This window comes from Cannabis sativa, chromosome 4 (assembly GCF_029168945.1).
Source record: "Cannabis sativa cultivar Pink pepper isolate KNU-18-1 chromosome 4, ASM2916894v1, whole genome shotgun sequence".
Classification (NCBI taxonomy): Eukaryota; Viridiplantae; Streptophyta; class Magnoliopsida; order Rosales; family Cannabaceae; genus Cannabis; species Cannabis sativa.
In genome coordinates this window covers 4316992-4343070 of record NC_083604.1, presented here as the reverse complement: position 1 = coordinate 4343070, position 26079 = coordinate 4316992, and the positions used below count along the sequence as shown (strand labels likewise).

Genomic DNA, 26079 nt, shown 5'->3' with positions numbered 1-26079 from the left:
TATTTATTGAGTATGTGATTAGTTATAATGCTGTGTTTTTATTGTGTGTATTGTATTTTATTTTCAGAATGATGATGACCTTGTTTTGACAAATGAAGAAGAGCCAGTTGTGGAGGTAATTTTAGTTAATTAAGAAACTATTATGTTTACTGTTTTTTAATTAGTTGTTAGATTAATTATTGGGTTTTATGTAAACTGTTTTTTTTTATGTAAACTGTTTTTGTGTAAACTATTTTGATTATTTTTGATAATATTTGTAATATAAAGTTAAACTTTTGTTTAGGTTGAAAAAGCTGGGGATGAAATGTTGGTAGATAATAAGGTAACTTTTTTAAATTTTAATATTGGTGTAAATTATTAGGATTATTTTTATTATTTTTGTAGTGTAATGTGAAATTATATACAGGTTGAGGAAGTTTTAGATGTTACGAATATAGAGAATAAGGTAACTTTTTTTTTTATTGTAGTTTTTATTTGTAGTTTTCTTGTTATATTTAGAAATCAGTAACATTTTTGGTTTATGATTTGTTTTTTATTGTAGAATGATGGTGGTAGTCAGCCTACTTTTGATATAATGTGTTTTATTACATCCCAACCTGGTGATGAGAAAGGGGATGATGACAAGAAAGAAGTGGTTGATGATGATCATGAGATGTTCAAGAACGGATCTAACAAGTTAAGGGAAGATGATAATGATGGCGATGACAAGGTTATATTTTATGTTTTATTTATATATTTTGGTATGTGAGTTATATATATTTGCATATTGATAATTTATTTTTTTTATTTTTTTATTTTGTTTTTTGCAGGGTATTGGTGGTGATGGGGTTGGTGCCAAGGAAGTTAAAGGTGGAGGTAATGTTGGTGGATCTAGTGGTGGAGTGAGTGCTGGGGAGTCAGCTGTCAAAGAAGGCAAGGAGGTAGTTAGTGTAAATGAGAAGGTTGCTGATGATGAGATGATTTATGAAGAAACCAAAGAGTTTACTGGTGCAACTGAAAAGTTGGGTGATAGTCAAGGTACAGAGGATAGTATAACACTATCTGCTTTAGAGAAGATCAATGATATTGAGGAAACAATTGCAAAGGTATTTTTATGTTCGTGTTTGGTAATTGTTATGGATTATTAGGTTTTTTTTTTTAACTGTTTTTTTTTTTTTTTTTGTAGGGTAAGGTGTTGCACAAAGAAGTAATGGCTTCTAATCAGAGGAATATTGCAAAGGTTCCATGTTTTAAATGTTTAATTATTATCTACCAACATTTATTTTTTAATTTTGTTTATGTACTTATTATTGAAACTTTTTAATTTATTTTTATTATTACTATTTTTATTTTTAAAATTTGTGTTTGTTGTGTTTGTTGGTAGGATTTGAATGTAGAGTTTACGCCCAAGGTTGTTAAAAGGGCTGCGAAGCCTGCATCTGTAATGAAGAGTCCTTACACAACAAATTTTGGTTCGGCCAGCAGTGGTAAACCAACTGGTGAAGTGTATGGATTGTTTCCATTTTCAAATGGATTGATGGCCATGCCAGATGAGCTTCAAGTTAAATCATTTGAGCAATGGTTCAAGGCTGGTTTCAATGATAAAAACAAATTGAAGAAGTTCAAACAAGAGGATCGAGTATTGAAGGTGCCATTAGATTTTGTTGTTGTGAAGGTTAACGATAAAATGTGGTTTTACGATCTGAGAACCCCGGGGAGAAATTTATCATGTTCGGTTAGTATTTTTTTCTTATGATATATTGATGGGAGTTTTTTTTTTTATGTTTGTGTTTGAGTTTTCATTTATTTGTTTATAATTTATGTTTTTTTTTTATGTTATACGTTATGCAGCATATTGATGTGTGCTTTTATTACTTGAGGAAGCAAATTAAGTATGACAAAAGTGTGAGGGTTGCTGCCAGCACCACTGATTGTTTTTTTGCAGCCCATATATTTGATTTGTACAACAAGTTTTGTGCAAATGATGAGGATATTAATTCTGTTCCTCGGGACACTAAGGCAGCTGCGTATATTGCGGGATTTGGCTTGTTGTGTGGTAAACCATGGTTCGTTTTAGATTTCATGCTATTTCCGGTCAATGTAATGGCTTTGGCACATTGGATTTTGTGCGTCTTTGACATCAAGATGAGATGTCTTAAGGTGTGCAATTCTTTGAGGCGTGGAAAGTTTAAGGACAGTCGCGAGCTTTGTGAATGCATTTGTCGTTATTTTGCCGATTTTATTGTCTCATGTGGATTTCTATGGTCGGAGGTCTGATATTGACAAGAGCACTCAGTATTTTCAGAGTGAAGGATACAGATCCATTGGAAATTGTTTTTATAGATAAATTGCCTCAACAAGATCAGTGGTAACTATATTGTATATTTTTTATTTTTTTTATTAACATTTTAGTTTATGATGGTTCTGACTGTTATTTTTATTCTTTTTTTTGTAGTGACTGCGGTGTATTCGTTATAAAGTATGCTGAATACTTTATACATGAAATGATCAACAATGTCCCCAAAACTTTGAATATGGATTTCGTCCGAAAGAAGATGTGCGTTGAGCTTTTTGTGCATGCTATGAAGAAGGAGTTGAATGGATATGAATCTGGTTCAGAGTTTACTGGGAAGATGCCCAAAGCTACTAGGGGAGCTTTGAAGATTGGATGATTAGTGTTACAATTACTATCGTTTAGTTTAGACTGTTATTTTGTGGTTTCCTGATGTTTTGTAATTAGCACTTGTAGTATTTTGCAAACTTTAACATGTAGTTTTTGGTTTTATGTAACTGTTGTGTGTTGTGGAACACTTAATTAGGTGGTATACGGACCTTGTATGTTGTGGAACATTATTTTGTGTAAATGAAACTTTTGTGTACTTAAGAAACTAATTAGTTTACTTTTTTCAATTGATGATTAGTTTACTTTTTCAATTGATGATCAATCTAATTAAAATGGATTTTTTTTTTCAGGAAACAAATCACTATCATCAGATATTTTTCTTGTTTACATATCGATATGAGAGGGTAACAGGTACATTTTTTTTTATAATTGGTGTGAGGATACGAATAGGTAATAGATATATTAATTTTTTTTTTATTTTTTAAAAAATTGCATATTAATTTTCATTTGAAGATCATTATAAGAAAATATAAAACCTGAAATGGATGGATATGGGTAACATGTTTGTTTATTTTTTTGACATGTTTTTGTTTTTGTAAAATCAGAGGAACCATTATGTTCATAATAGTCCAAGACATAGTACTAATGTAGTACTTATTACTTTAAGTATCAAATGTTGTGAAAAAATGCTATTTTTTTTTAAGTACTGATGTTCTTTCTCTTTCGGGTTGGCTTTGGAACTGGTTCATTTTTGCACGATCTTTTGTTGTGTCCTTTTTGGTTGCATGATCCACATTTGACCTGTGTTTTTGTTTCCAGCACACCTTTGTACCTTTGTTTTTTTGGCCGCCCTGCTGGCCTCTTGTGTGTTGGGGGTAGAACAATCATATCTTTTATATGATCCGGTATATCCCAAGTTGTAGAATCTGCTAGTGGGAAGATATTATCTTCATATGTTGACAAAAAAGCCTTTTTTGTGTAGTAGTAAGAGCAGTAGCTGTAGCATGATAGATTCCTTTTGGTTAACACAGCCATTGCATGTGAGCAAGGCATTTCATCATATTCAAATTTCTGACAGCTGCATGTTTTTTTTTCCAGGTTTACTATGTATGAGTCGGTACAATCATGTACTTTGTATACAATCAGGTTTGATGTTTCCACCTGTGAAAGTAGTTATATTTTAGTTACATTATTGATTGCATATAAAAAAAAAAAATTTAAGCATGTTTATTGGTATACAAACGAGTTTGATTTTTGTTATGCAGCAATAGACTAATAAGTTTATTTAATAACTGTATGAGTGTAATAAAGTGCAAAAATAAACCAATACGTATATTTTATATAATTATGGAATAATTTTTATAAGGCAGATATGTTACCTTGTACTTTAAGCTCATATCTCGCTCTTTTCGTAGACTTTTCTCTGGTTTTTGTGCCAAGTATGTGAATGTAGACAATGCTCTATTTTTGTTGTCCCAATACCATTTTTGGACCAAAGAGTGAAGACATTCTAGTAAAGTTGCTATTGGTAACTCTCTTACTTCTTTGAGTGCTGCATTCACAGATTCTGCGATGTTCGATGTCATTGTTTTGTATCGCCTGTTTTGGCTGTATAACCTTGTCCACTTACTGTTTCCAACTTCGTTTACCAGATAGTCTCTTATGCCGCTATGAATATTGTCTAGATCTCTCATATTTTTTTCATATTCAGCAGCATTGTAAGCTTTGGAAGCTCCATTGAATGCATTTCTGAGTTCATCTCCCCCTTTTTTGAACTTGGTCTTGATATTCTTTAGCAAGTGGTAGCAACAAACTCCATGCATGAGGTTTGGGAAGTTTGTATTTGCTGCTTTCGCAATACTTTCATGTCTATCTGAAATAATGCACTGCCCTTCTCTCTCATTGTATGATTCTTTTAGTTTGCTGAAGAACCAGTTCCATGAAGTGTCATTCTCAGAGTCTACTATTGCAAATGCTAGTGGAAATATGTGTCTATTTGCATTTTGTGCACTAGCTATTAACAATGTTCCACCATGTTGATTTTTTAAGAAAGTACCATCCGTGACTATTATTGGATTGCAGTGTTGCCAACCTTTGATGGAAGCACCTATTGCGAAGTATAGGTATTTGAAGTGGCCATTCTCGTCTGTGACAAGGTCTGTGATTGTTCCTGTAATTCAAGAAACTATTTAGTATATTATATTTTTTATAGTTTTGTTTGGAAAAATTGGTTTTAGGGTTATGAAGTAGTACCTGGGTTGCATTTTTCCATCATGTACAAGATTCTTGGTATTTCAGAGTACGATTCGTGTGGACAGCGTCTTGCATCTACAATAGCCTTTTCTCTAGCCCTCCATGCTTTTTGGTAAGATATGGAGACACTATAGTCATCTGCCATGTCATCCACTATTTCATTTGGTGTGTAGTCTCTCTTTGGGTTTACAAATTTGGTTCTTATTACACTACCAATCAGGTTGCTTGTTGCATTAGGGTGGTCTACAGATGTGACATCTAATGAGCATGTATGAGAATGCTGAATCTTTCTGATTTTGAACATGTTTGTTTTTCCATGTTTTGATGCCAAGAAACTCCATTTACAATTTTCATCGATGCAAACTAGCTTGTAGTCAAGTTTGGAGGATCTTTTTACCTTGAAGGGCTGATTTCTTCTTATTGAGTATAGGCTGACAGCATTTTGTAGTGTTTCCTTGTTTGAAAAAACTTGTCCAACAAATATGTTATCAACATGAGGATCTGAGATCACTTGACTTGTTGCTTGCTGGCTTGTTTCAATTGCATTTTCAACTTGATTGATTACAAAGTCTGCCATGTTTTGTGCATACTCTGTCCTTGTAGGTATAGGCTGTGTGATTTGCATTGTATGTTCAGAGTAGTCATGATTGATGGAGCTGCTACCAATGTTTTCTGGTGGAATGGCTGCTGAAAGGTTTACCATCATAGGGTATTTGGTCTCATCATCATCTTTTTTTCTGATTTGTTCATAAAATCTGCAGCCATTGTCATCTGTAATCTTCATGGGTGGTATTCCTGATTTAATTTGGAATTGAACATCAATGTTTTGTTTACTTCTGTCCAAACCCAAAGTAGAACATATTGTTTGTGCAAGTAGGTTGTAAGAACAGTTTGATGGTATCAATATCCCTGTTACTTCAAAATCTGTGTAGTTTGTTTTGTCCACCCATTGTCCATTATAAAATATCATAACTGTTCTTGGATCTTCCATATCAAACTGTCATTAATCAATGCAAATGTAACTTTTATTATAAACAGTTTTGATTATTCTAAGTATTTTTTTTTTATTGACAAATGTACGTATAAAAAACGATTTTCTCACATAAGTATTTGAAAGTATTGTTTGTATAATAATCAGTTATGTATTTTTAACTTTTATAATTACCTATTTTTGATAGCTTTTGGTGGTGCTTCTAGGAAAGGCAGAGGAAGACGATGAAGATGTACATGTCGTCGAGTACTCTGCAGAAGGTAATTTTTTCTTAAGCTTTGATTCTTGATCGCATTTGCTCTGTTGACTATTTGGTTGATCTGTCGATGATTCTGATTCAGCTAGCTGTGACTTTTTTGTTTCTGAAGCTTTTTTTTGTTCGTCAATGGAGTTTTTTTTTTTTTTTGGAGAGAAGTTTTGCAGTTGTGATATTGATTTGTATAATCGCAGGGAAGCGATTTTGCAAATCGTTAGTGCGGTTGCGTAATCGAAAATCGTGTTTTTAGGATGTTCGATCGGTTGTCGAACGATTTTTTTTTTTTTTGTTCGTGAATGTTTTTTTTTTTTCAAGTTTTGATTTGAATTCTCAGATTTTGGATTATAGATTTATAGGTTTCCTTTTTGATTATAGATCACGCGCTTTTTAAGAATTAAAATCCCTTGATTTTCGGATGATTGCAGCGCCTTTGATGACGTTGGCAGTCTGGGTTTTTTTTGGATTTACGGTAGATGGTGATGAGGTGGCACGTTATTAGGAGTGCATTAGATTAATTAACGTGATTTACGTTAATAGATTGTAAATTACGTATAGATATGAAAATTTCCCATATTTAAAATTACATTTAAATTGACCTACACAACTTACATTTTCCATGACAACTGTAAGTCTGTAACCTCTTCTCTTGGCCATTAGAACATAGTGAAGAAACAAAGGTCATCACTATTTAAACATGATTGCATGGACCACCACTTGCTAATTGATAATATCCGTACATAGAAATTATAGAATACATATCTTTCTTTTGTACGTACGTTGTTGTCACTATAATTACTCTACTACGATGCTACTTTCTCAATTATTAAGTTGTTATTATCTATTAATCCAAATAATAATCATCAATTCAACTTTCATGTGTGTGTATTATTAAAGGCTTGATTTTTTAATTTGAAATATCATAAAATATTATTATGTATACAATAATTAATATATATATATAGAAATACTTTTGGAAATTTAGGTTCCTAAAAATACATACTTACATCTAATGTCTTATTAATTACACTTTTTTTTAATGAAAAAATACTTTATTAAACAAAATAATAAATCGGTTGGAATAAACTCTATACTGAAACAATAAATAAATAAAATAACAAATTTATAAGTTACTATATTAATTAATTATTTAACAAAAATAATAAAAATAAAATTCAACTCAATAATAAGTTGTTTAATTAGTTGTCCAGATGAAGAAAACTATAAAAATTGAGCTTTGAATAACTTGAAATGTCGTTAAGCTGTTCATTTCTAAAATAACGTTATGCTATTTAAGTTCTTTAATCTAACTCAAAGACTCAGACACACCAACTACAAATTCTGGGTGACAGTGGTTGAATGGAAGTTGGTGCAAACTTACCAAAATTAAAACTAAAGCAATATCCACATTAACTTTAATATTATCAATTTAATTTAAACTAATTTAAATTTAATGGAAACACTTGTATGATATATTCTTTTATAAAAAGTTCTTATCTGTTCCCTTAAAAAGGAAACATCAAGTTCTCTTCAAAAAAAAATTTTTAAGTTCTTTTCAATCTAAAAAGATAATGAATAAGAGATATAAAAATTAATTGATATTTATGAAGTTCCCATTCTAAGCTAATGAGAATTTTTTTTAAGAGAAAAGCTAATGAGAAATCGTTTCTCTTTCTCTATCAAAATCAAACAATTAACGGGAGAAAAGAGAATCCACAAACAGAACTAGAACAATAAAGATTATAGATAATAGAAATATCAAACACTACATAAATCAATAGAAACTAAAATATATTAGACTCATTATTAAATTACAACAATAAATACATATAATATCTTCACGTGGGGTATAAAATATTTATGTAATGTTGGTCACCACTCACACCAAAATATTATTTTATATTTAAAAAAATAACACAAAAATATATTTTAAACACAAATTTAATCACTTATCATAATTTTATTAAATTCCACATGTTTTTAATATGAAAATATAAAGAGAAATAATAGAAAAAAAAATAATAATTTATAAAAAAAAAAAACATAATTGAAATTGTGTTAACTCCATAAATGCCAGACCAATAAATTCTAGTAGATCGCGCAGTGTTCTGAGAAAAATATATTAATCCACAACATGCGAAGCCACGTAAGCAGTTTCAGATGGGCCCAATTCCACGTCACTTTTTATAGCCATTCTCATCAAATCACTAATGTCCACATCACAACAACCAATCACAACCAATTGCATCCGACTTCCGTCGTTCAACACCGTGTTCCGTACGCATCCCCACCTACACTCCCCATCCAATATCTCGCACTGGATCACTACCCCCGGGTCAGTCGGGTTATGTAAAAAGACGATTTTGCCCATCGCCGCCACCGTAACTGACGAAACGCAGTAGCTTTCTCCGACGAACTTCTCCACCATCTCCATCGGCATCTCTCCCATTTCTTCGCACTCCATAGATTCGTCACTCCTCACTTTCCATAATTTCACGCCTTCAACACTCTCGGAGCTACCCAATAACCCGACCACGATCAAATTCCCGTCGGCCAATCCGATGGCGGAGCTGAAAACTTTCTGATCGGGACGAAGATCGTACGGCCCACGCCACGACTTGGTTACAGGATCAAACGAGTATGTCAGTCCGGAGGATTTCTCACACACGTACAAATCGCCGCCGCGAACGGCGATCGATATCCAGGTCGAGGCGGCGGAGTTATTAAGAGTTGAAGGCATGGACTCGCACGTGTCCCACGTGCGAGTTCTCAGGTCGTAAATCTCGACAGCGAGGGGATCGTCCTCGAAATCACACGCGCCACCGGCTACGACAACGCGGTCGTTGACTAAAGCGACGATCGGCTCGGTTCGCCAGACGCGCGGCGGCGCGTTGGCTTTGGTCCAGGTGAGGCGGAGTGGGTCGGAGGTGAAGGCGAAGTGGGAAGGAGAAAGCATGTAGAGGAAATTTGAGTGGGAGGAGCGGAGGGCGGAGATGTATTTGAGGTTTGGTAGTTGGTGGAGATGGATCCAGACGGCGGAGCGTGGGTCGTACGCGTATGAGGTAGTCGCGTAGGGGTGTCGTCTGGTCTGAACGTGAACAAGGAGCCATGGTTTGATTCTGTTGACGTGGCGGAGAGAGGAGTAGACGGCTGTGTTCCAATCCCTGGAAACTCTAGACGCGGCAACTAGATCGGTGAGTGGTACTCGCGATAGGACGGTTTCTAAGATGTCTCCATCTATTGTTGCTTCTTCTTCGGTTTTCTGAGCCATTTTTAAGTTGATATATTTTTGGGATGAAGTTGGTGTTTGTGAGTGTTTATGTTATTATATATTAGAAATGTATGACGTGGAAATGGGCCATTTTCAACAGTGTAGCTTACGCACAAATATATTTTTACAGTTTTACAAAATGAATTACAATTTAAATATTTTTACAGTTTTAATATTTTATTTATATAAAATATGATAATTTGATGTATTTTTATAATATACTATTGTTATTTTGCTATTAATTTTTGGATACTTGAATAGGGTGTATGCTGTATTTTTTTTTTAGGAAAAGCGTCTATATCATAGATTCAAATAAAGTTAGACCTCTCGGTCGTTACACAAAATATTGTTAGGAACAACCGAAACCGGGATAGACCCAAATACCTGATGAGCAAACGCCCATCTAGCCACATTGTGAGCGGCAAAATTACAAGATCTACTTATAAAAGAAAAATTACAACTGATAAATAGTGGAGAAGACTTAGAGCAAAATGAGATGTAGTTTTCAAGCGCCCAACAAGAATCCTTCCCATTGAGAGCATTGATGACCACACTCGAGTCAGACTCCACAATCACAAACTTAGATCCGATATCTAAGGCCACCGAAATCGCCAAGCAACAAGCCGCAGCTTCTCCGCAAAGAGCATCCGAGAAAGCTTCCCGAGCCGTCTGAACTCTAATGACTCTGCCAACATGATCCCTTGCAATCACAGCCAAGCACATACTACTGGCTCCCACCCTGACATCACAATTCAGTTTAATCCAATCCGGAGGGGGAGGGGACCAAACTTCCTTTTGATCTGGGGAGGGAGTAGGGAGCAAAGTAACAAGTAAATCTGCATAAGAGTTACAAATATTATCAATACATTTTTTTAGATCAGGAGCACAATTATTATGGATCTTCTCATTGCGCACTCTCCAAATAGTATCCACCACAATCGAGGCATATAAGAACACTTCGTCAACACGAACCCCTCTATTGTTGAGATCCCAAATAAACTTGACCCAATCCCACACTCGGATACCAGTGTCACACACTGGATAGATGCCCCAAGGAGAGGAGCGCCAAAAATGGAAGGCCACCTCACAGGACAAGAAAAGATGTTCAAAGGATTCCTCCCCCCGTCCACATAAAGGACAGCTAGAGTCCTCAATTTGGAAACGACGTCCGATCACTGCTCTAACAGGGAGGGCACAAGATAGAATACACCACCACAGGACTTTATGACGTTCCAAGATTTTGCTATTCCATAACTTGTTCCAAAGCTTTGGAGCCACCTCACAATGAGGAGCTCGTTCCAGGGCCTGAGTCAAGTACGCTGATCTAGACGAGAAACGCCCAGTGCTTTCTAGCGTCCAAACCCAATAATCCATACCATCTCCGGAGGGATGCCCTCCTTTAAGAATGTCAGAGACCGTTTCTTTATCAAAACAGCGTCGCAATTTGGCCACATCCCATTGGCGATTTTCAAGTAATAAGTCTGCCACATTTGTAATGTTGGTGTTTAGGCTCCCAATTGGTTTCGGGCAAAAGCCTTTACGATGCGGAATCCAGGGGTCTCCCCAGATCTTAGTATTCTCACCATTTGTAACCAGTAATAAGTATGTTGTATGGTGAATACTTGTATATTATTCAAATAAAATTTAATTTAAATGTACATTTTTTTTATGAGTATGGTACCAGCCACAGACACACTCTTAAGAGTGTGGGGTTATATTCCTCAGTAAAAAAAATTATATTAAAAAAATTAAATATTTTTTTTATTTGATAATTATAGCACAAAAAATATTGCAGTGCACCATACATCAAGCCTGTTTCAAGCGAATGTCGAGAGTGAAAAGGAGGTGAACAAGAATTGGAGATCGGATGCAAAAGCTCCTATAAAATTAAATAAAGTACCTAAAAAAATTTAATAACAATTAACTCCCACATAATGATCCAAATTACCCTCACAACCTCACATAACTGGAGATGGATGTGCAAGTTTATGAAAAAGTTAAAATAAAATTTTGGTTAGAGAAAAATAAAGACTATCGTGAAATAATAAGGGTAAAATTTGTAAAATGATTGAAAAAATAAGTAAACATAATAGATTTTAAAAAAATGTCTTAAAAAATTAAAGGCATTAATTTGAAAGAGGTATGTAGTATAATTTTCTCATTATTTTTTATATTATTTTGATATATATTTAGTTATATCAATTTTTTTACTTATTTAAATAATACTAGGTGAATGTACGTGCCGAGCCACGTATTGCTAATTTCATTTAAGATTTTAGTCTTTTTAAGATTTTAAATATATTTTATTTTTAAAGATTACAAATTTTTTTCTTGAAAAAATTAAATATTTATATTTGAAATATCTTTATGTATTTGAAATATCTTTATATTTGAAAAAATTAAAGATAGAAATGGTATTTCTGCTAAACCATGACACTTGAATCATCGGGGCGAATTAATACCAACCAATAAGAAAGAAAAAAAACAGAGAACGGTTTCAAGGTGGAGTATTGTGTTTAATATATGAGTTTGCACGATCAGATTTAGAACAATTACAAATAATGAGAAAGTAGATACAAAATTAAATCTAATCAAATTTAAATTTAAATGGTATATGATTTACATATTTTTAATTAATCTATTTAATATTTAATAATTATTTAGTAAAAAAAAATATCTACAAACATCATAGTGAAAAAAAAATTATAACAATAAAAAAAAATAGTTATCCTTATATGATAGAAAAATAGAAAAATTAAATTTTATCATCAATTAAAATTAATAATTATACCTGTATAATTAATAGGTTAAAAAAAAAGTAATGACCTATATTGTAGATAGATATATAGATTATGGAGTGCAAACACTTGGACTAATTTGATGACTCTCTATTGCCAAAAATTTATTCACATTAAAATAGAAAAGAAATTAATAAAGCAATTAATATTATTAATATTTAAAATATTGTTTAATTTTTTGGTTTAATTATTGGGTTTATTTGTTAACGGGAGATCAAACCTAATCGTTAAATTTAACAGAATATTCTTTTATTTTCAAGTATATTCTGTTAAACCAAGAAATACCAAACACTTGGACTAATTTGATGACTCTCTATTGCCAAAAATTTATTCACATTAGAATAGAAAAGAAATTAATAAAGCAATTAATATTCTCCCTATATAGGTTTGTTAGAGAGATATGTGGCTAAGATGATTTTTTTAATTTAAAAATAGATTATTAATATTTAAAAGAGATTTTTTAAATTTAAAAATAGATTATTAATATTTAAAAGATTGTTTAATTTTTTGGTTTAATTATTGGGTTTATTTGTTAACGGGAGATCAAACCTAATCGTTAAATTTAACAGAATATTCTTTTATTTTCAAGTATATTCTGTTAAACCAAGAAATACCGTTAGATAGGCACTTTTAATATATAAAGATACTAAATAAAAATATATCAAGTTACAATTAAATAATATTAATTAATTAAAATAATTTATCACAAATTATAACAACACAAGAAATAAAATTCTTGGTATCAAGTATAAATTATCTGTTAAACATTCACATAGATTATGAACTATCCAAATATACATTAAACATCATTGTTCATAATCATTAAAACCAAAATCAATACTTTATTTAGAGCATCACAAATGTAAAATACATACCTCCCATATTGCCATTCTCCATTGTTGCTAAGACACCAAAACCTTCAATATGAAAAATACCAAATTGGTAGAAGAGAACCTATGAGAGCAAACCCTTTTCTTTTCACCACACACCCTCTCTTAACTCATACTAAACACATATTACCCTTTTTATATACAACACTTAACCCTAAGGGGTTATATTAGGCTTATTGGGGTAATGAGTATAATTAATGGTGGACTATAATTTAATGGGCCAATTATAGTTTTAGGGTGCTCCCATGTGCCTCTAATACATTTATTAATTATTAACCATCCCATTATGGTAGTGAATAAATATTGGGCACATAGTTAATGATTGTGATTATGGTATTATATTAGTCCACAAATAAATAATTCTAACATTATCTATTTTATATTACAACTTTCTTTCTAATTTATATATTTTTTATAAAAATAAATAAAGATTAAACTATAAATAAATAATTTTAATAATATATTGGATATAAACAGTTAAATTCATGTCAATTTAGTGTCACATGCGTTTAAGTCCAATCCAACTCAAATAATAATCGTGTCATTGGAGTTCGACCAAATTGTCACGCGTCTATTTTATGGTCTTAATTCACAACAATTCGTATCGATCGAGTTTGTATTTTATTGTTGTGTCATAACTTGAATTGCCATCATTATTTTTAGCTTTGGTTAAACAACTATCACTAATCACAATATTAACTTAAAAATAAAAAAAGGTAACGTAACCTAATTACATCCTGAAAATGATGAATTGAGTTGATATAATAGTAAAAGTAAAATGAATTTTGTTACGAAATCTATTCACTTAATAAATAACATTATTTATAAATGTCTTTTACTTCTTCTACACTTCAAAACTTACACCATTTAAATTTTAAATATAAAGAATCAAGATAAAGAAAATTGTGGGATACTAGGATTAATTATGCAATGTGGGAGTAAAGAATTTGTTTAGTTGGAGGGAAAAAAACTGGATCTTAACTCCTAAGGAAAACTTTAATTAATTGCCACCCACAAAAAATAAATATTTTTTAAACAAAATGATTTAAATTTTACTTTCATCCGAGAAACTATTTTATTTTCTATTACGTGCTCATTACTTTTCTTCCTTTTTTAACTAAAAATAAATAATAATTAAGTGTTATTTCTAAAATATCTTTATTTTTATTCTATATAAAATGTAATTATCTAATGGTGTTAATAAGATTAATTTTTTATTAATATGTTTAATTTTAATATTTTTAAATTTTATATTTATTTTTTTTCAAATTTTTTAAACTTTAAATATTATTTTTTTAAAAAAATTAATAAATAGTTTAATTTATAAAATTTTAAAAATAGACATAACAAAAATAAAAATTAAACATATAATTAGGTATATATGCAATACACCAAATAATAATAATATAATAATATAGTAAATATATATTTGATGTTATGAATATGTGTTCATAAAATAGTCAATCTAATCTAATCCGTACGATCCAATCTAATTCGCAAAGTGTAGATATATATATGCACTTGTGCAAATTTGATTGGATTGGAAAATTTAAAATCCGCACTTCTGCGAATTAGATATTGATTGACATGTAAAAGTAACTGATCTAATCACATACACATATTTATAAAAAAAATATTAAAAAATTATATATATAATTAAAATTTTAATGTAAAAAATAGTAATTTAAAAATCTAATACATATAATAATCATATATTTTAAAACTTAATAAATCAAATGTATATTCCAATCTTATATATAATTTTTTTTTCTAAATACAATTTAAAATAAAATTAAACATTTCTTTATACATACAATTTTTTTATTCTTTGAATTTGTTATTTTATTTAGTTTAATTTGTTATTGGAGACATAATATAACAATAATTTATTGTATTTTGTTGCTAATTATGTGGAAAAAAAATATTTTCTTTTATAAATATTAAATAAGTTAATATTGAGAATCTAACATAATCGATTTAATCTGTATTTTTGCGGATTAAATTAAATTAGATTTAAGTTATTGTGTGGATCAGATAAAATCTAAAATATAAAATTGACACGTAAGTGTAGATCGGTTGCACTATGAATAAAATAATACAAATTAAATTAAATGAATATCCTAATTAAGATAGACACTCAATTATTTATAACCTAGGAATTTAAAAATATAACATTTTCTTTTCTACCGTCCATATTATATAGTCGGGTGATTTGGTGGACCAGAACGTGGTGTGGGTCAAATAAACTTTTTAAAAAATCTATATTCTTTTTTTTAGGTCTTAGTCGAGTGTTGAATTTGAAAATTACAATTTGTATACTAATTTATTTTGGTTGTACTAATAAGAGCTTGGCACGTGTTAGTATGGTCATGTGATGGGAAAGTAAAGACCAAATTGAAAAGACATGGCAATGGAATTAAGAGGACTTGTTCTTGTGATCATATCATGATCATGTCTAATCAAATCAATAGAGTATTACTACTGAAATTTTGCAATCTCAAAGTTGGTAGAAAAATTTGAAGGAGAAACTAAAGGTAATTTGAATAGGGAAATCTAAATTGAGTAATTTGCGGCATAAATACTTAAGTTTAACTCGCAGTTGCAAATAAATATCTAAGTTTAATTTTTAGCGGTAATAATACTTAAGTTATATTTTTGGAACTCTGTAGATACTTAATCGTTAAAATATTATATCATTATCCACGTGTCATTTTCTTATTGGTATATTTCATTAATTTTTTTTTAAAAAAATAAAAATTTAATGACTTGGACCAATTAGGAATTGTCACGTGGCAATTTACTTAACAATTAAGAGTCAGGTACCTATAAAAGTTTCAGAATTATAACTTAGGTATTATTACCGCCAAAAATTAAACTTAGGTATTTATTTGCAACTGGGAGTTAAACTTAGGTATTTATACCGCAAATTACTCATATAAATTTAGTGTTAATCTAATACTAGAAAGATACTATTTTAACATTAAATTTTTTTCTAATTTCAAATACAATACTAAAAATATTGGGAATTTTTAGTGCGACACTATAGACTTCTACATATATAAGATAGTATTTAGTGTAATATTAGAGCAATTTTGTGTCCAAACTCTACTATTTTTAAGATTTTAGTGTCCTATTGGAAAAGCCCTAGGGCAGGCCTGGCCCTGGGCATAGGCGGGCTAGGCATGTGCCTAGGGCCCACCCAGCCCAGGGGCCCAAATTTTTTTTTCCTCTTTTAAAATTATACATTTTTTTACCGATTTTGAAAAATACCACATTTTTTCTAACATAAGGGCCTAAAAATTTTTTTCTCTATGGCCCACTTTGTTTCAGGGCCGGCCCTGCCCTAGGGGCATGTTTAATGGGGTACTTGTCAAATTATACTGTCACTGTTAATTTTTTTTTGTTGGTTTAAAATATTAAGTAAGTTTATCGTATAAACGTGGCTTGCATTGAAGATGGCCTAATTGACATTTTTGATTTGGGAATTAAAGATTGAAGAGAGTTAATACATAGGACTCATATATAGTAGAACTTTATCTATGTTAGAATTTAGAATGAATGTTATTAAGGTATACGAGATTCTATCTCAAAACTAATTAGCAAGAAATTTGTAGATATTGAAAAGACCCTAATAGAACCGATTACAAGAGACTCATTAGAGTTTAGAATTTGGAATGAAAGTGACTAAGGTGCATGAGATTTTATTTTAAAACCAATTGACAAAGAGAAGGAGTAGACCATTTATTTTATATATGTAGTATTTTATTTACAAGCATTAGCAATGTGTGACTAACTTTAATACAAAGAATAACCTCTAATTTATTATAAAAAAAATCAAATTTCAATTTAAATCAATTATAAATAAGAATAATATCTAAATTATAATTAGTTATCTATTTTTTAAGTCTCGTATTAAGAAAATATATCTTTATATAAGAATAATTATATCGTAATAAAATATATACATATACTTTATAAATTTATTTATATAAAATTAAAAAACAAAATTGAATAAAAATCATAAAATCTATTAATTAATAAATTTGTTCAAAACAATAGAACGCACTTCAGAGGAACAGTCCTCCAACTAAGCACACAACCTGTAGAGAAACAAGAGTCTCTTGCCAAGCAATGAGCCAACTTATTTGCAGATCGTTTTACAAAACACAACTTGTGAAGGTATAAAATACTGCTCTGAATCGCTTGGATACACACCAAGCTATCTGTTTCCAACATGACTCTATCACACGAATGAGTTGCAATCCAACTCAATGCTTCTCTAATGCCTATTATCTCAGCAATTTCGGGTTGAACACATCCAATCTTCCCGTTCTTGAATGTTTCTACCATAGAATCATGATGATTCTGAGCTACACAACCCATGCCAAAAGACAAGACTCGAACGAGAAAAAACTAAAAGGAAAAGACTAATAAACTATGTCAAAAGACAAGACTAAAGAACTATGTCAAAAGACAAGACTAAAAGGAAAAAACTAAAAAATCATGTCAAAGAATTTATTCTTAATTATAATACATGTATAAATATTATATATTTACTTAAAAATTATTTTATTATGATACATAGTATTAATGATTGTTTATTGTTATTGTTGTTACATTATTATTTTTTGATATTTTAATTTTTTTTTTAGTATAACTCTATTTAATTATAATATTTTAATTAAAATATAATTTATTTAGTCTCATATTTTTAAATAGAAGTTAATATATTCAAATTCAATAAGTCAATAAAATTATTTTTAGTCTTAATTATGTACAAATGAAACTCTTTCTAACTATGATATTGAATATGGATCTCTATAAATCTATACCACTTTCCTTATAAATAATGAATAAGAATTTATGTAGGTGTAGTAATGTATAGACAAATACAGCTATAGTTTTTTGTTTACATTTCTTTTGAGTTGACTTTTCTTATATAACTTTTCTTAGTCCTGGTCAGCTTTTTAGGTTTGGAAGTGGTTGGTGAGAGGTGACTGGAACACTAATTAATCTAATGATTCTGATGTTGTTGTGGATAAGCTGCCAATTTACTATGTTTATCTTCTTCTTTTTATTAAAAAAAAAAAAATCAATTGAATTTTAGTGACCACAAAGGACACATTTCACCGTGACAAATAATGTGTAAATATGACAAATAAGTACACATTATATTAGGCAGAAAGGAATTTTTTTTTTTTTCATCTTTTGTAACTTATTTTTAAAATTTTCCTATAAAATAATTCTTTTGAAAGAGAAAACCACAATTTTGTACAAATTATATATATATATATGTAATTTTCACCCAAATATTTATATGCCTATTTTGCCAAAAGCAGAAGCTGAAGAAGTATGCTGAAAACAATAACACACACTAAATGAAGAAGTAAAAATCTTTCAAAATGAATGAATAAATAAAGAAGTAAAAAAATATAAGAAAACTCGGATTAGATGACCATTAATTTTGCAATTTATATGTGTGTGCTTGAAGTGCAAAGATATGCAAATCATTTCATCAACTACTTAAGGGTAGCTCAAGTGATCATAGGAGGGTGTATGTGTTGGAGGTGCTCGGTTCGAATTCCAAGTTATATATGGTTCTAATATATAAACGCTTAAATAATAAAAAAAATATAATCATTTCATCAATGGAGCGTCAACAGCTTCCACTCATTATGATTCGAATCTTGAAATCGACTACTAAAATTTTCATGTGTTTTTTAATTATTTAGGTATTTATTCTACTTGTTCATGGATGGCTAGGTTTGACATGATATCTTGATGCCTATAACTTCATTTAGCGTATTCTTGGCATACATTAAAGATTTCAAGGTGATATTGATATTAGTGCATCACTAAGTTAATTTTTTAATTTCTTTCATAAAAAAATGATTCTTAATTCCGATGAAGTAGTTCATCGTCTTTTGGCAATTGAACTTGGTTGCACACTAGGTTATGACTATAGAGGTCACATGGGTGCAAGTATGTCAACCTGTGTGCAGGGGTGACATACCAAGGTGAGAAATATTTGACTTACTACAAGTGTTACACCTTGTTCGTGGTGAAAATCTAGCACGATGCTTGAAATAGAATTGCATTTGGATGAACAAAACCACGCGCTCCAGATTAAAAGGCAACCTGGGCATCCCATAATTGTCGTTAGGAATTGCCTGGGGACAAACTGTTATCTTGTTGATGAATCCTCTGAAAACAAGTCCTCCACACTGTTTTGGGAGTGAAACAAGAATTATACTTGAGATGGAATTTCCATTTAAGTAATGAAACCACGTGTATCGAGGCAAAAGGTAACATGGGCGCCCATTAGGTGTTTTTTCCCTAGACAGATTTGTTTGTTCTCCAAAAGCATTTGTATCTTCGTATTTGATGAAAACAAATGAATTATCTAGAAAACATATCAGAAGCACCTCAAGCTAACATACGTCAACCTGGTCGCCCATGCTAAGGAAAAAAAGTAACCTGGGCCCCACGCCTAGGTTGAAATTGCTTAGAATTCTTATTTTTGATGTCAAATCTTCTTTTTGGTGGAAAGTGCACATGCAAAACTGATTTCGTCACATTCAGATGAATTTTACTCAGTGAACTTGAGTTGGTGACCCAACGCCCGGAAGCTGCACACAGGCAACATGGGTGCCCATAATAGGAATATGCCCCTTCTGGGTATCAGTTGCATAAACTCAAGTCCACACAATGTTCCCTGTTGGATTTAAGAAATCGGGGTGCAAAGAAGTTCCCAAAATCCAATCGTTGTGTGCCCAAGGAAGTTGGCTAGAAGTCAACCTAGGCCCCTATGCTTACTTGGACACCCCCTAGGTAAGGCTTGCTCCAAAATTGGTTATGGAGCTTGAGACTTGGTTGTGGCATATTTCTCATGTATTAGATCGTTGTTTCTAAGCTAGCTGCTTACAGGTATTGACCTAGAAATCAAAACTGATGCAATTTAGGGTACACATGTCAACTTAGGCGCCAAATATTGACCTAGGCGCAAGTTGACTCCTGAGATGTCCAAGTGACACCTTCATCTTCTAGTTCTAATTTTAAGTGTCATTGCGAACCTGATTGCTTAGACTGTTTGAAGGACAAAACTCAAAAACGAATTTGTGGGGTCTAAGTGATTATCTAGGTGCCCCCTTATGTCAACTTAGGTGCTTCTACAGTGCCCAACGTGCAAGTTGACTACCATCTCTAGGATGCGGAACCCTAGGATTATTTTCCTTTGTGTCACATGTCAAAAATGATATCCACATCATCAAATCAAACTTTCGTGTAAATAGCTGTCTCGATAGTTTTTGTTGTTTTAATTTTTTTTATTACTCATTATATTATATTACCCTATTTTGAACTTATAAAATATTATTATTTTTATTATTAATGTAATTATTTATTTATTTCTAAAAAGTAAATTGTTATTTCATCTATCACTAATCCCAAAAAGAAGAAAAAAAATAAGAAGTATGAAATTGTAACAAACAACTTTCATTAAGAAAAAAATAAGATAATAGTACAAGAAGAGAATCAAGTAGTCAAAACTTAGTAAAAAAAAAAAACTTCCTAGTACAAAAACAAGTTGAGGAGTTGATTTTGAGTTGTATATTGTAATAGGGTTAATGTCTTGTTATTTTTTGTTGTTTTGTAGTTGTCATTTTGTTGTTGTTTTTTTATTGTCTAATTGTTTTATAGTTGTAATTTTTTTGGTTGCTTTTAGTTGTATTTTTTTAATTGAAATACAATATTTTCTAATTTTGAAACTCTAAAACAATATTTTTGAAAATTTGGTTTTGTGAAAAAAAAAAAAAGCAAAGACATGAAAAATATAAAAGTAACATAGAATTAAATATTTATGTAAAAATCTTTTTATTCATAGATATAGATGTGACATGACAATAGCTAGTTAAGTGAAGTAAATAATTAAATTTAAATTTGGAACTTACATAATTAATTAAGAAAATTTAATGAGAATGATAAAATTTTATTAATCAAATCATTTTAGTTTATGGTACGTACAATATGGGATTAAGTACGACACAATATAGAAAATATGGGTATAGGCTCGACACGACATGATAAGCTTGAAAACACGACACGTAAGCACAAATAGATTAATTCGGAAGTATGACACATTAAAATGCTCAATAATTTAATAACTATAACAATAATATATATTTTCTTATCAATTAAAATAATAGTAATATTCAAATTATAATAATTATACTTATTTTTTATATGATTGTGTGTAACTATTATTGGAAAATGATATAAAAGTAATTAAAACTATAAAATACACATTTTAGTATTTAGCTCATCAATTGTAATAAAAATATAAAAATATGGAGCACAAATTTAAGGCCGTATAAGAAAACAAGTTGGTCTATTTACAAAAAATGAGCCTACCCGAATAAAGCACGACATGAATCTGAGCACGACACGAAATAGGGGTGTTCAAAAAATTTACAAACCGTCCAATCCGAATAAACCATCCAAACCAATCTGAATAAACCGACAAGAAACACAACTCGAATAATCAAACAAAAAATTCAAACAGCCCAATGAATATATTGGGTGATGGAATATTATTTTAACCCACCTAAATAATCCGAATAAATCGAATAAATCAATTTATATATTTTTACTAAAATTATCTATAATATAATACATAAATTATGTTTAATAGTTAAACTATTTTACATTTAAAGTTTGTATTTTATAGTTTTTAATTAAAATTTAGACTTTATAGTGATAATTTTGTTCATATTTAAATATTAGAGTTAGAAATTTAAAATTTACAGATGAATATATTTTTTTCTTCTATTTTTGAAGAATATTGTGTAATATTATAATATTTATTTAATTTATATTTGTGTTATGTTTAAGTTTTTAATATTAATTTAAATTATAACTTTTTTAATATTAAAATGCGTATGTTATACATTTATTATTTTAAATAAATTATTTGAACACCAAAAACTAACAATAATTAAAAAAATGTAAGGATCAATTTGGACGGGTTAATCCGACCGGACTAACGAAATCATTGGGCTGATATTTTTTTTATTTTTTTACTGGATGGGTTACAATTAAATATTTGTAACTCGATATTTATATTAAGTTAGTAAAAATATATTATAATCCAATTAAATTAGCCTATGTACACTTCTAGCATGAAATTAATAGATTTATAGATCGGGTCTATCCTATAAAATTATGGGCCAAGATGCAAAATGGCCCTAAATCTAACAATTAAGTTAATAAATGTCCATTTTTATCAAAAATTAAGTTTGATGATGAAATTACAATTATAACCTTGAATAATTAAGTGTTTGGTATAGTTATTTTATACAATAGTATATCGTTTTTATGTGCAATAGTATATTAAAAAAACTGAAAAAGTAGTATATTAGTTTAAGACTATGGTATATTATTTTAATGTGCTATGGTAAATAATGAACGAAAGACGAAAATTAAAAAATATGGAATATTAGTTTAAGTTTGAGGTATAGTTATATTTCACTAGGAAATAGTGTCTTTATGTTCATTAGTATATCACGAAGGAAAGAAAAAGAAAAAAAAACATGTGAAATATTAAATTAAGTTTTCGGTATATATAATTTTTTTTTTTAGTTTATTATATTAATTTTTCATTATAGTATTTCTACTTATGATTGTAGTATATATTTTGTGTATGCTATTAAATATCTTGGAAAAAAATTTCATTTAATAGTATATTAGTTTAAGTTTGTGGTATATTTATATTTTTCTTAGGTATATCATTTCTATGTGATATGATATATCGTGAAGGAAAGAAAAAAAAAATTGAATATTAGTTTAAATTTGACGTATATATAATTTTTACTACATTGTATATGTTATGCATTACATTATCTTATTAAAAAATAAATAAAAGACAAACAAAAAAGAAACTTATAAAAAATTTAAGCTCGTGGTATATTAATTTTATACTATGGGATATCAATTTAATCTACAAATATATCCTTTTTATGTGCTGATGTATATCAAACAAGAAAAATATAGAAAAAACTTAAAAAAAATAGTAGTTTTTTGAATAAATACATATCTTAATATGACGAATGAAACAAAAAAAGAAAAAAAAAAACTAAAGATTAGTACTCTTTGATTAAAAATATATGTATACTATACAACAAAATTAATATACAATCCAAGTTTTTTTATTTTATTTTCTGAATGGTATACCATAGTATAGAAAATATATATACCATAATACAAAATGTATATACCACCGACAGAAAAATTTGACTGAGACTTTGGTCGTTGTTTGGGGGTAATCATTGTAATTTGGAGATATGAGAAAATTAAAAGAAGAAAAAAATGAGCAAAGCTTCGTTGCTTTCAATTGTGAGGCTTTGTCATTTAGATTTTGGAGCAAAGTTTTCATTTCTATTTGGAGAATTAATGTAATGTTAATAATACCCTTATATAACTAAGAGTATTTTAGGTACTAAAAAATAATAAAGGCCATTTGCTATATTATTTTTAAAAAAGAACATTAAGTTTCAATAAAGAGCCATTTACTACTATTTCCCCCCTTTAATATAATGTTAATAATACCTTTATATAACTAAGGGTATTTTAAGTACTAAAAAATAATAAAAGTCATTTGCTATTATTTTTAAAAAGAAACCTTAAGTATCACTAAAAAAGGATATGAGGCCGTTTACTACTATTTCAGAAGTAGCACTTCACACGTATTTAGGATGTGACAATGAGGATTATAATAGCTAGCTTTGAATTTTGATGATTAAACGGGCCCAGGCCCAACTAATAAAGACTGATAGTGAAGAGGGTACATAAGCCCATGTGTTTGTACATAAACTATCAATTTCGTGTTACGGACTTAACTACTACAATTATTTCTCTTTCTCCAATTTTCTTCTTTTCTTTTCTTTTTTTAATTTTTTTGTCTAGATTTATATTTTATAAAAGTACTGATTGAATCTTTTATTTTTTTTTAAATGATAATTTTATATCTTGTATTTTTAAAGTAGTCTAAAATAATATTTTGAGCTCAGTTTTTATTATCTGTTTTTTGTATAATTAATTTAAAGATAATTTTTAACATGAAAAAAAAAAGCTAATTTAGTTATAGTATCTCCAAGTCAAGTCAAGTTATTATTATTATATGCTATGTTAATAAAAATTAAATTTAAAGTATTATTTTGTATTATTTGAAAAATATAAAGTTTAAATGTCTAATAAAAAACTTTTACTAAATACAAAATTCAAAAAGAGATTTACTTAGGAGTTATGATCACCTATTGTTTCAAGTTCTATAATCAGCATAAGCAAGTTTTATTCCACTTTGTCCTTCCTCCACGGTGGAATGTCTAGCTTTTATTGTTCATTAAGCTAAATTATTGGTAATCATGAAAATTGGTTGGCATAATAATTTTGATCAGAAGAGAAGCTGTTAGAGAGTTTCATATTGTTAATGCATAAAAAGATAATAGAATATATAAGATTTATGAGCTATTCCCCTCATTGTCAATTAGTTTTGAAGTAAAACTTCATGCATCTTACAATTTTAATATAGTATCATAGCAAAAACCAAACTCTAAAGAACCACCAAAAGACCAAAAAAAAAAAAAAAACGATCCAAAATGTAAAGCCAAAAAGAGCTACTTATGATTCAAGGAATAGTGAACCATAAAAGAGCCGCTTGTAATTGTCCAAGATGGTGAGCAAAAAATAGGGGGTAAAAACCATTTTGGACCATGTGTTTTGCAAAAGTTATCAATTAGACCTTCTGTTTTGTTAAATGATAAAATAGACCCTGTATTTTCTAAAATTGTACAAATAGGATCCTGAGCTGATTTTTTGTCAAAATAAAATTTAATAATAATCCGATCTAAAGGTGTTATGACAAATCTATTTACATTTTTTGTAACTGTTCGTATTAGGAATTATCTTCAAGTTAGTTATGTTAAAAAAAAGTTGTCAAAAATTAAGCTCAGGGTTCTATTTTTACCATTTTGGAAAATACAAGATCCATTTTATCATTTAACAAAACAAAGGGTCCAATTAGTAACTTTTACAAAACACGGAGTCTAAAATAGTATTTACCCAAAAATACTATCATCTTGAGAAGGATGTAAATTAATTTTGAGATAGAATCTCGTATATCTTACAATATTAACATATATATATAGTATTTTATTCAACAACAAAAGTTAAATATGATAAATTTTTTTTTCATTAAATTTTATATGATATATTTTTTAATTTTTACATTTGTATGAAATTTTTTTCAATATGTTAAGTCTATATAGTTTATGTTATGTTTAATCTTTTTTTCTCTTTAGAAACTACCTTGAGATCGTGGAAACCGTTGTCACCTACTACAAACTGTCAATGGCTCCTCAAGGTCTCTTCCGACCAAAGATGAAATAAATATTTGTGATTATGCAATTTAAAAAGGATTTTTACGATGAAATTTTTTTAATATTTATAATTATTACACATAGATATTAATTAAAAAAGTAGTAACAAAAATATCTTATTTTACGATTTTGTTGCAGTCGTATTTTTTTAGTTATCAAGTGTCAACTCAAAAACACGTGATGACATTATTAGACTACGTATTAAATAAACTAAAGAAATATATTGCTACGTGTTTTTGAGTTGACACTTAATAGGTTTAATTGACACTTAACATCCAAAAAATAGTACGATTGTAGCAAAATCGTAAAATAAAATATTTTTGCTACTATATTTTTTAATTAAAATCATATGTGTAATAATTATAAATATTAGTAATTTTGTTTCGCTACAAATATCCCCAACTTAAAATAATAATTAATATATATAGATAAGAATATAGACAAATACAACTATACTTTAATTATTGTTTACACTTTTTAAGTTAATTTTTCTTAAATAACTTTAGTCGGTGGTGTGTTATTTAGGTGAACTGATTACTTGACTAAAGTCTTGTTAGTATTAAGAGAGGACTCACATTAGTTTTTTACTC

General features: G+C 29.4%; 3 protein-coding genes and 1 long non-coding RNA gene across 4 annotated transcripts; 2 read left to right on the top strand and 2 right to left on the bottom strand.

Moving 5' to 3' along the window:
* The first annotated feature begins 330 nt into the window (after positions 1–330).
* LOC133036728 (uncharacterized) lies at positions 331–2256 on the top strand. Its single transcript, XM_061113454.1, has 6 exons — positions 331–445; positions 542–709; positions 810–1085; positions 1166–1219; positions 1364–1714; positions 1831–2256. The coding sequence occupies exons 2-6, from the start codon at positions 575–577 to the stop codon at positions 2254–2256; spliced, it is 1242 nt and encodes a 413-aa protein (XP_060969437.1). The 5' UTR covers positions 331–445; positions 542–574.
* Positions 2257–2285: 29 nt separating this feature from the next.
* On the top strand, positions 2286–3864 carry LOC133036623 (uncharacterized). The gene is made up of 2 exons (XR_009687203.1): positions 2286–2347; positions 2435–3864. It is a non-coding gene; the product is annotated as an uncharacterized LOC133036623 (long non-coding RNA).
* Positions 3865–3939: 75 nt separating this feature from the next.
* LOC133036727 (uncharacterized) lies at positions 3940–6246 on the bottom strand. Its single transcript, XM_061113453.1, has 2 exons — positions 4856–6246; positions 3940–4772 (listed from the first exon to the last, which is right to left on the bottom strand). The coding sequence occupies exons 1-2, from the start codon at positions 5844–5846 to the stop codon at positions 3940–3942; spliced, it is 1824 nt and encodes a 607-aa protein (XP_060969436.1). The 5' UTR covers positions 5847–6246.
* A 1627-nt stretch (positions 6247–7873) lies between these two features.
* Positions 7874–9639, bottom strand: LOC115715299 (F-box/kelch-repeat protein At1g23390). The gene is made up of 2 exons (XM_061113176.1): positions 9563–9639; positions 7874–9499 (listed from the first exon to the last, which is right to left on the bottom strand). Exon 2 carries the CDS (start codon positions 9368–9370, stop codon positions 8222–8224), a length of 1149 nt encoding a protein of 382 aa, XP_060969159.1. The 5' UTR covers positions 9371–9499; positions 9563–9639; the 3' UTR covers positions 7874–8221.
* Positions 9640–26079: the final 16440 nt, after the last annotated feature.

What these genes read in the sequence shown, in the direction of transcription:
- LOC133036728 (XM_061113454.1), top strand. Translation starts at nt 575, where the DNA reads ATGTGTTTTATTACATCCCAACCTGGTGATGAGAAAGGGGATGATGAC. An exon ending in ATAATGATGGCGATGACAAG is followed by an intron (nt 710 to 809) that starts GTTATATTTTAT and finishes TGTTTTTTGCAG; the next exon opens with GGTATTGGTGGTGATGGGGT. An exon ending in GGAGAAATTTATCATGTTCG is followed by an intron (nt 1,715 to 1,830) that starts GTTAGTATTTTT and finishes TACGTTATGCAG; the next exon opens with CATATTGATGTGTGCTTTTA.
- LOC133036727 (XM_061113453.1), bottom strand. Translation starts at nt 5,846, where the DNA reads ATGGAAGATCCAAGAACAGTTATGATATTTTATAATGGACAATGGGTG. An exon ending in GATGGAAAAATGCAACCCAG is followed by an intron (nt 4,773 to 4,855) that starts GTACTACTTCAT and finishes CTTGAATTACAG; the next exon opens with GAACAATCACAGACCTTGTC.
- LOC115715299 (XM_061113176.1), bottom strand. Translation starts at nt 9,370, where the DNA reads ATGGCTCAGAAAACCGAAGAAGAAGCAACAATAGATGGAGACATCTTA.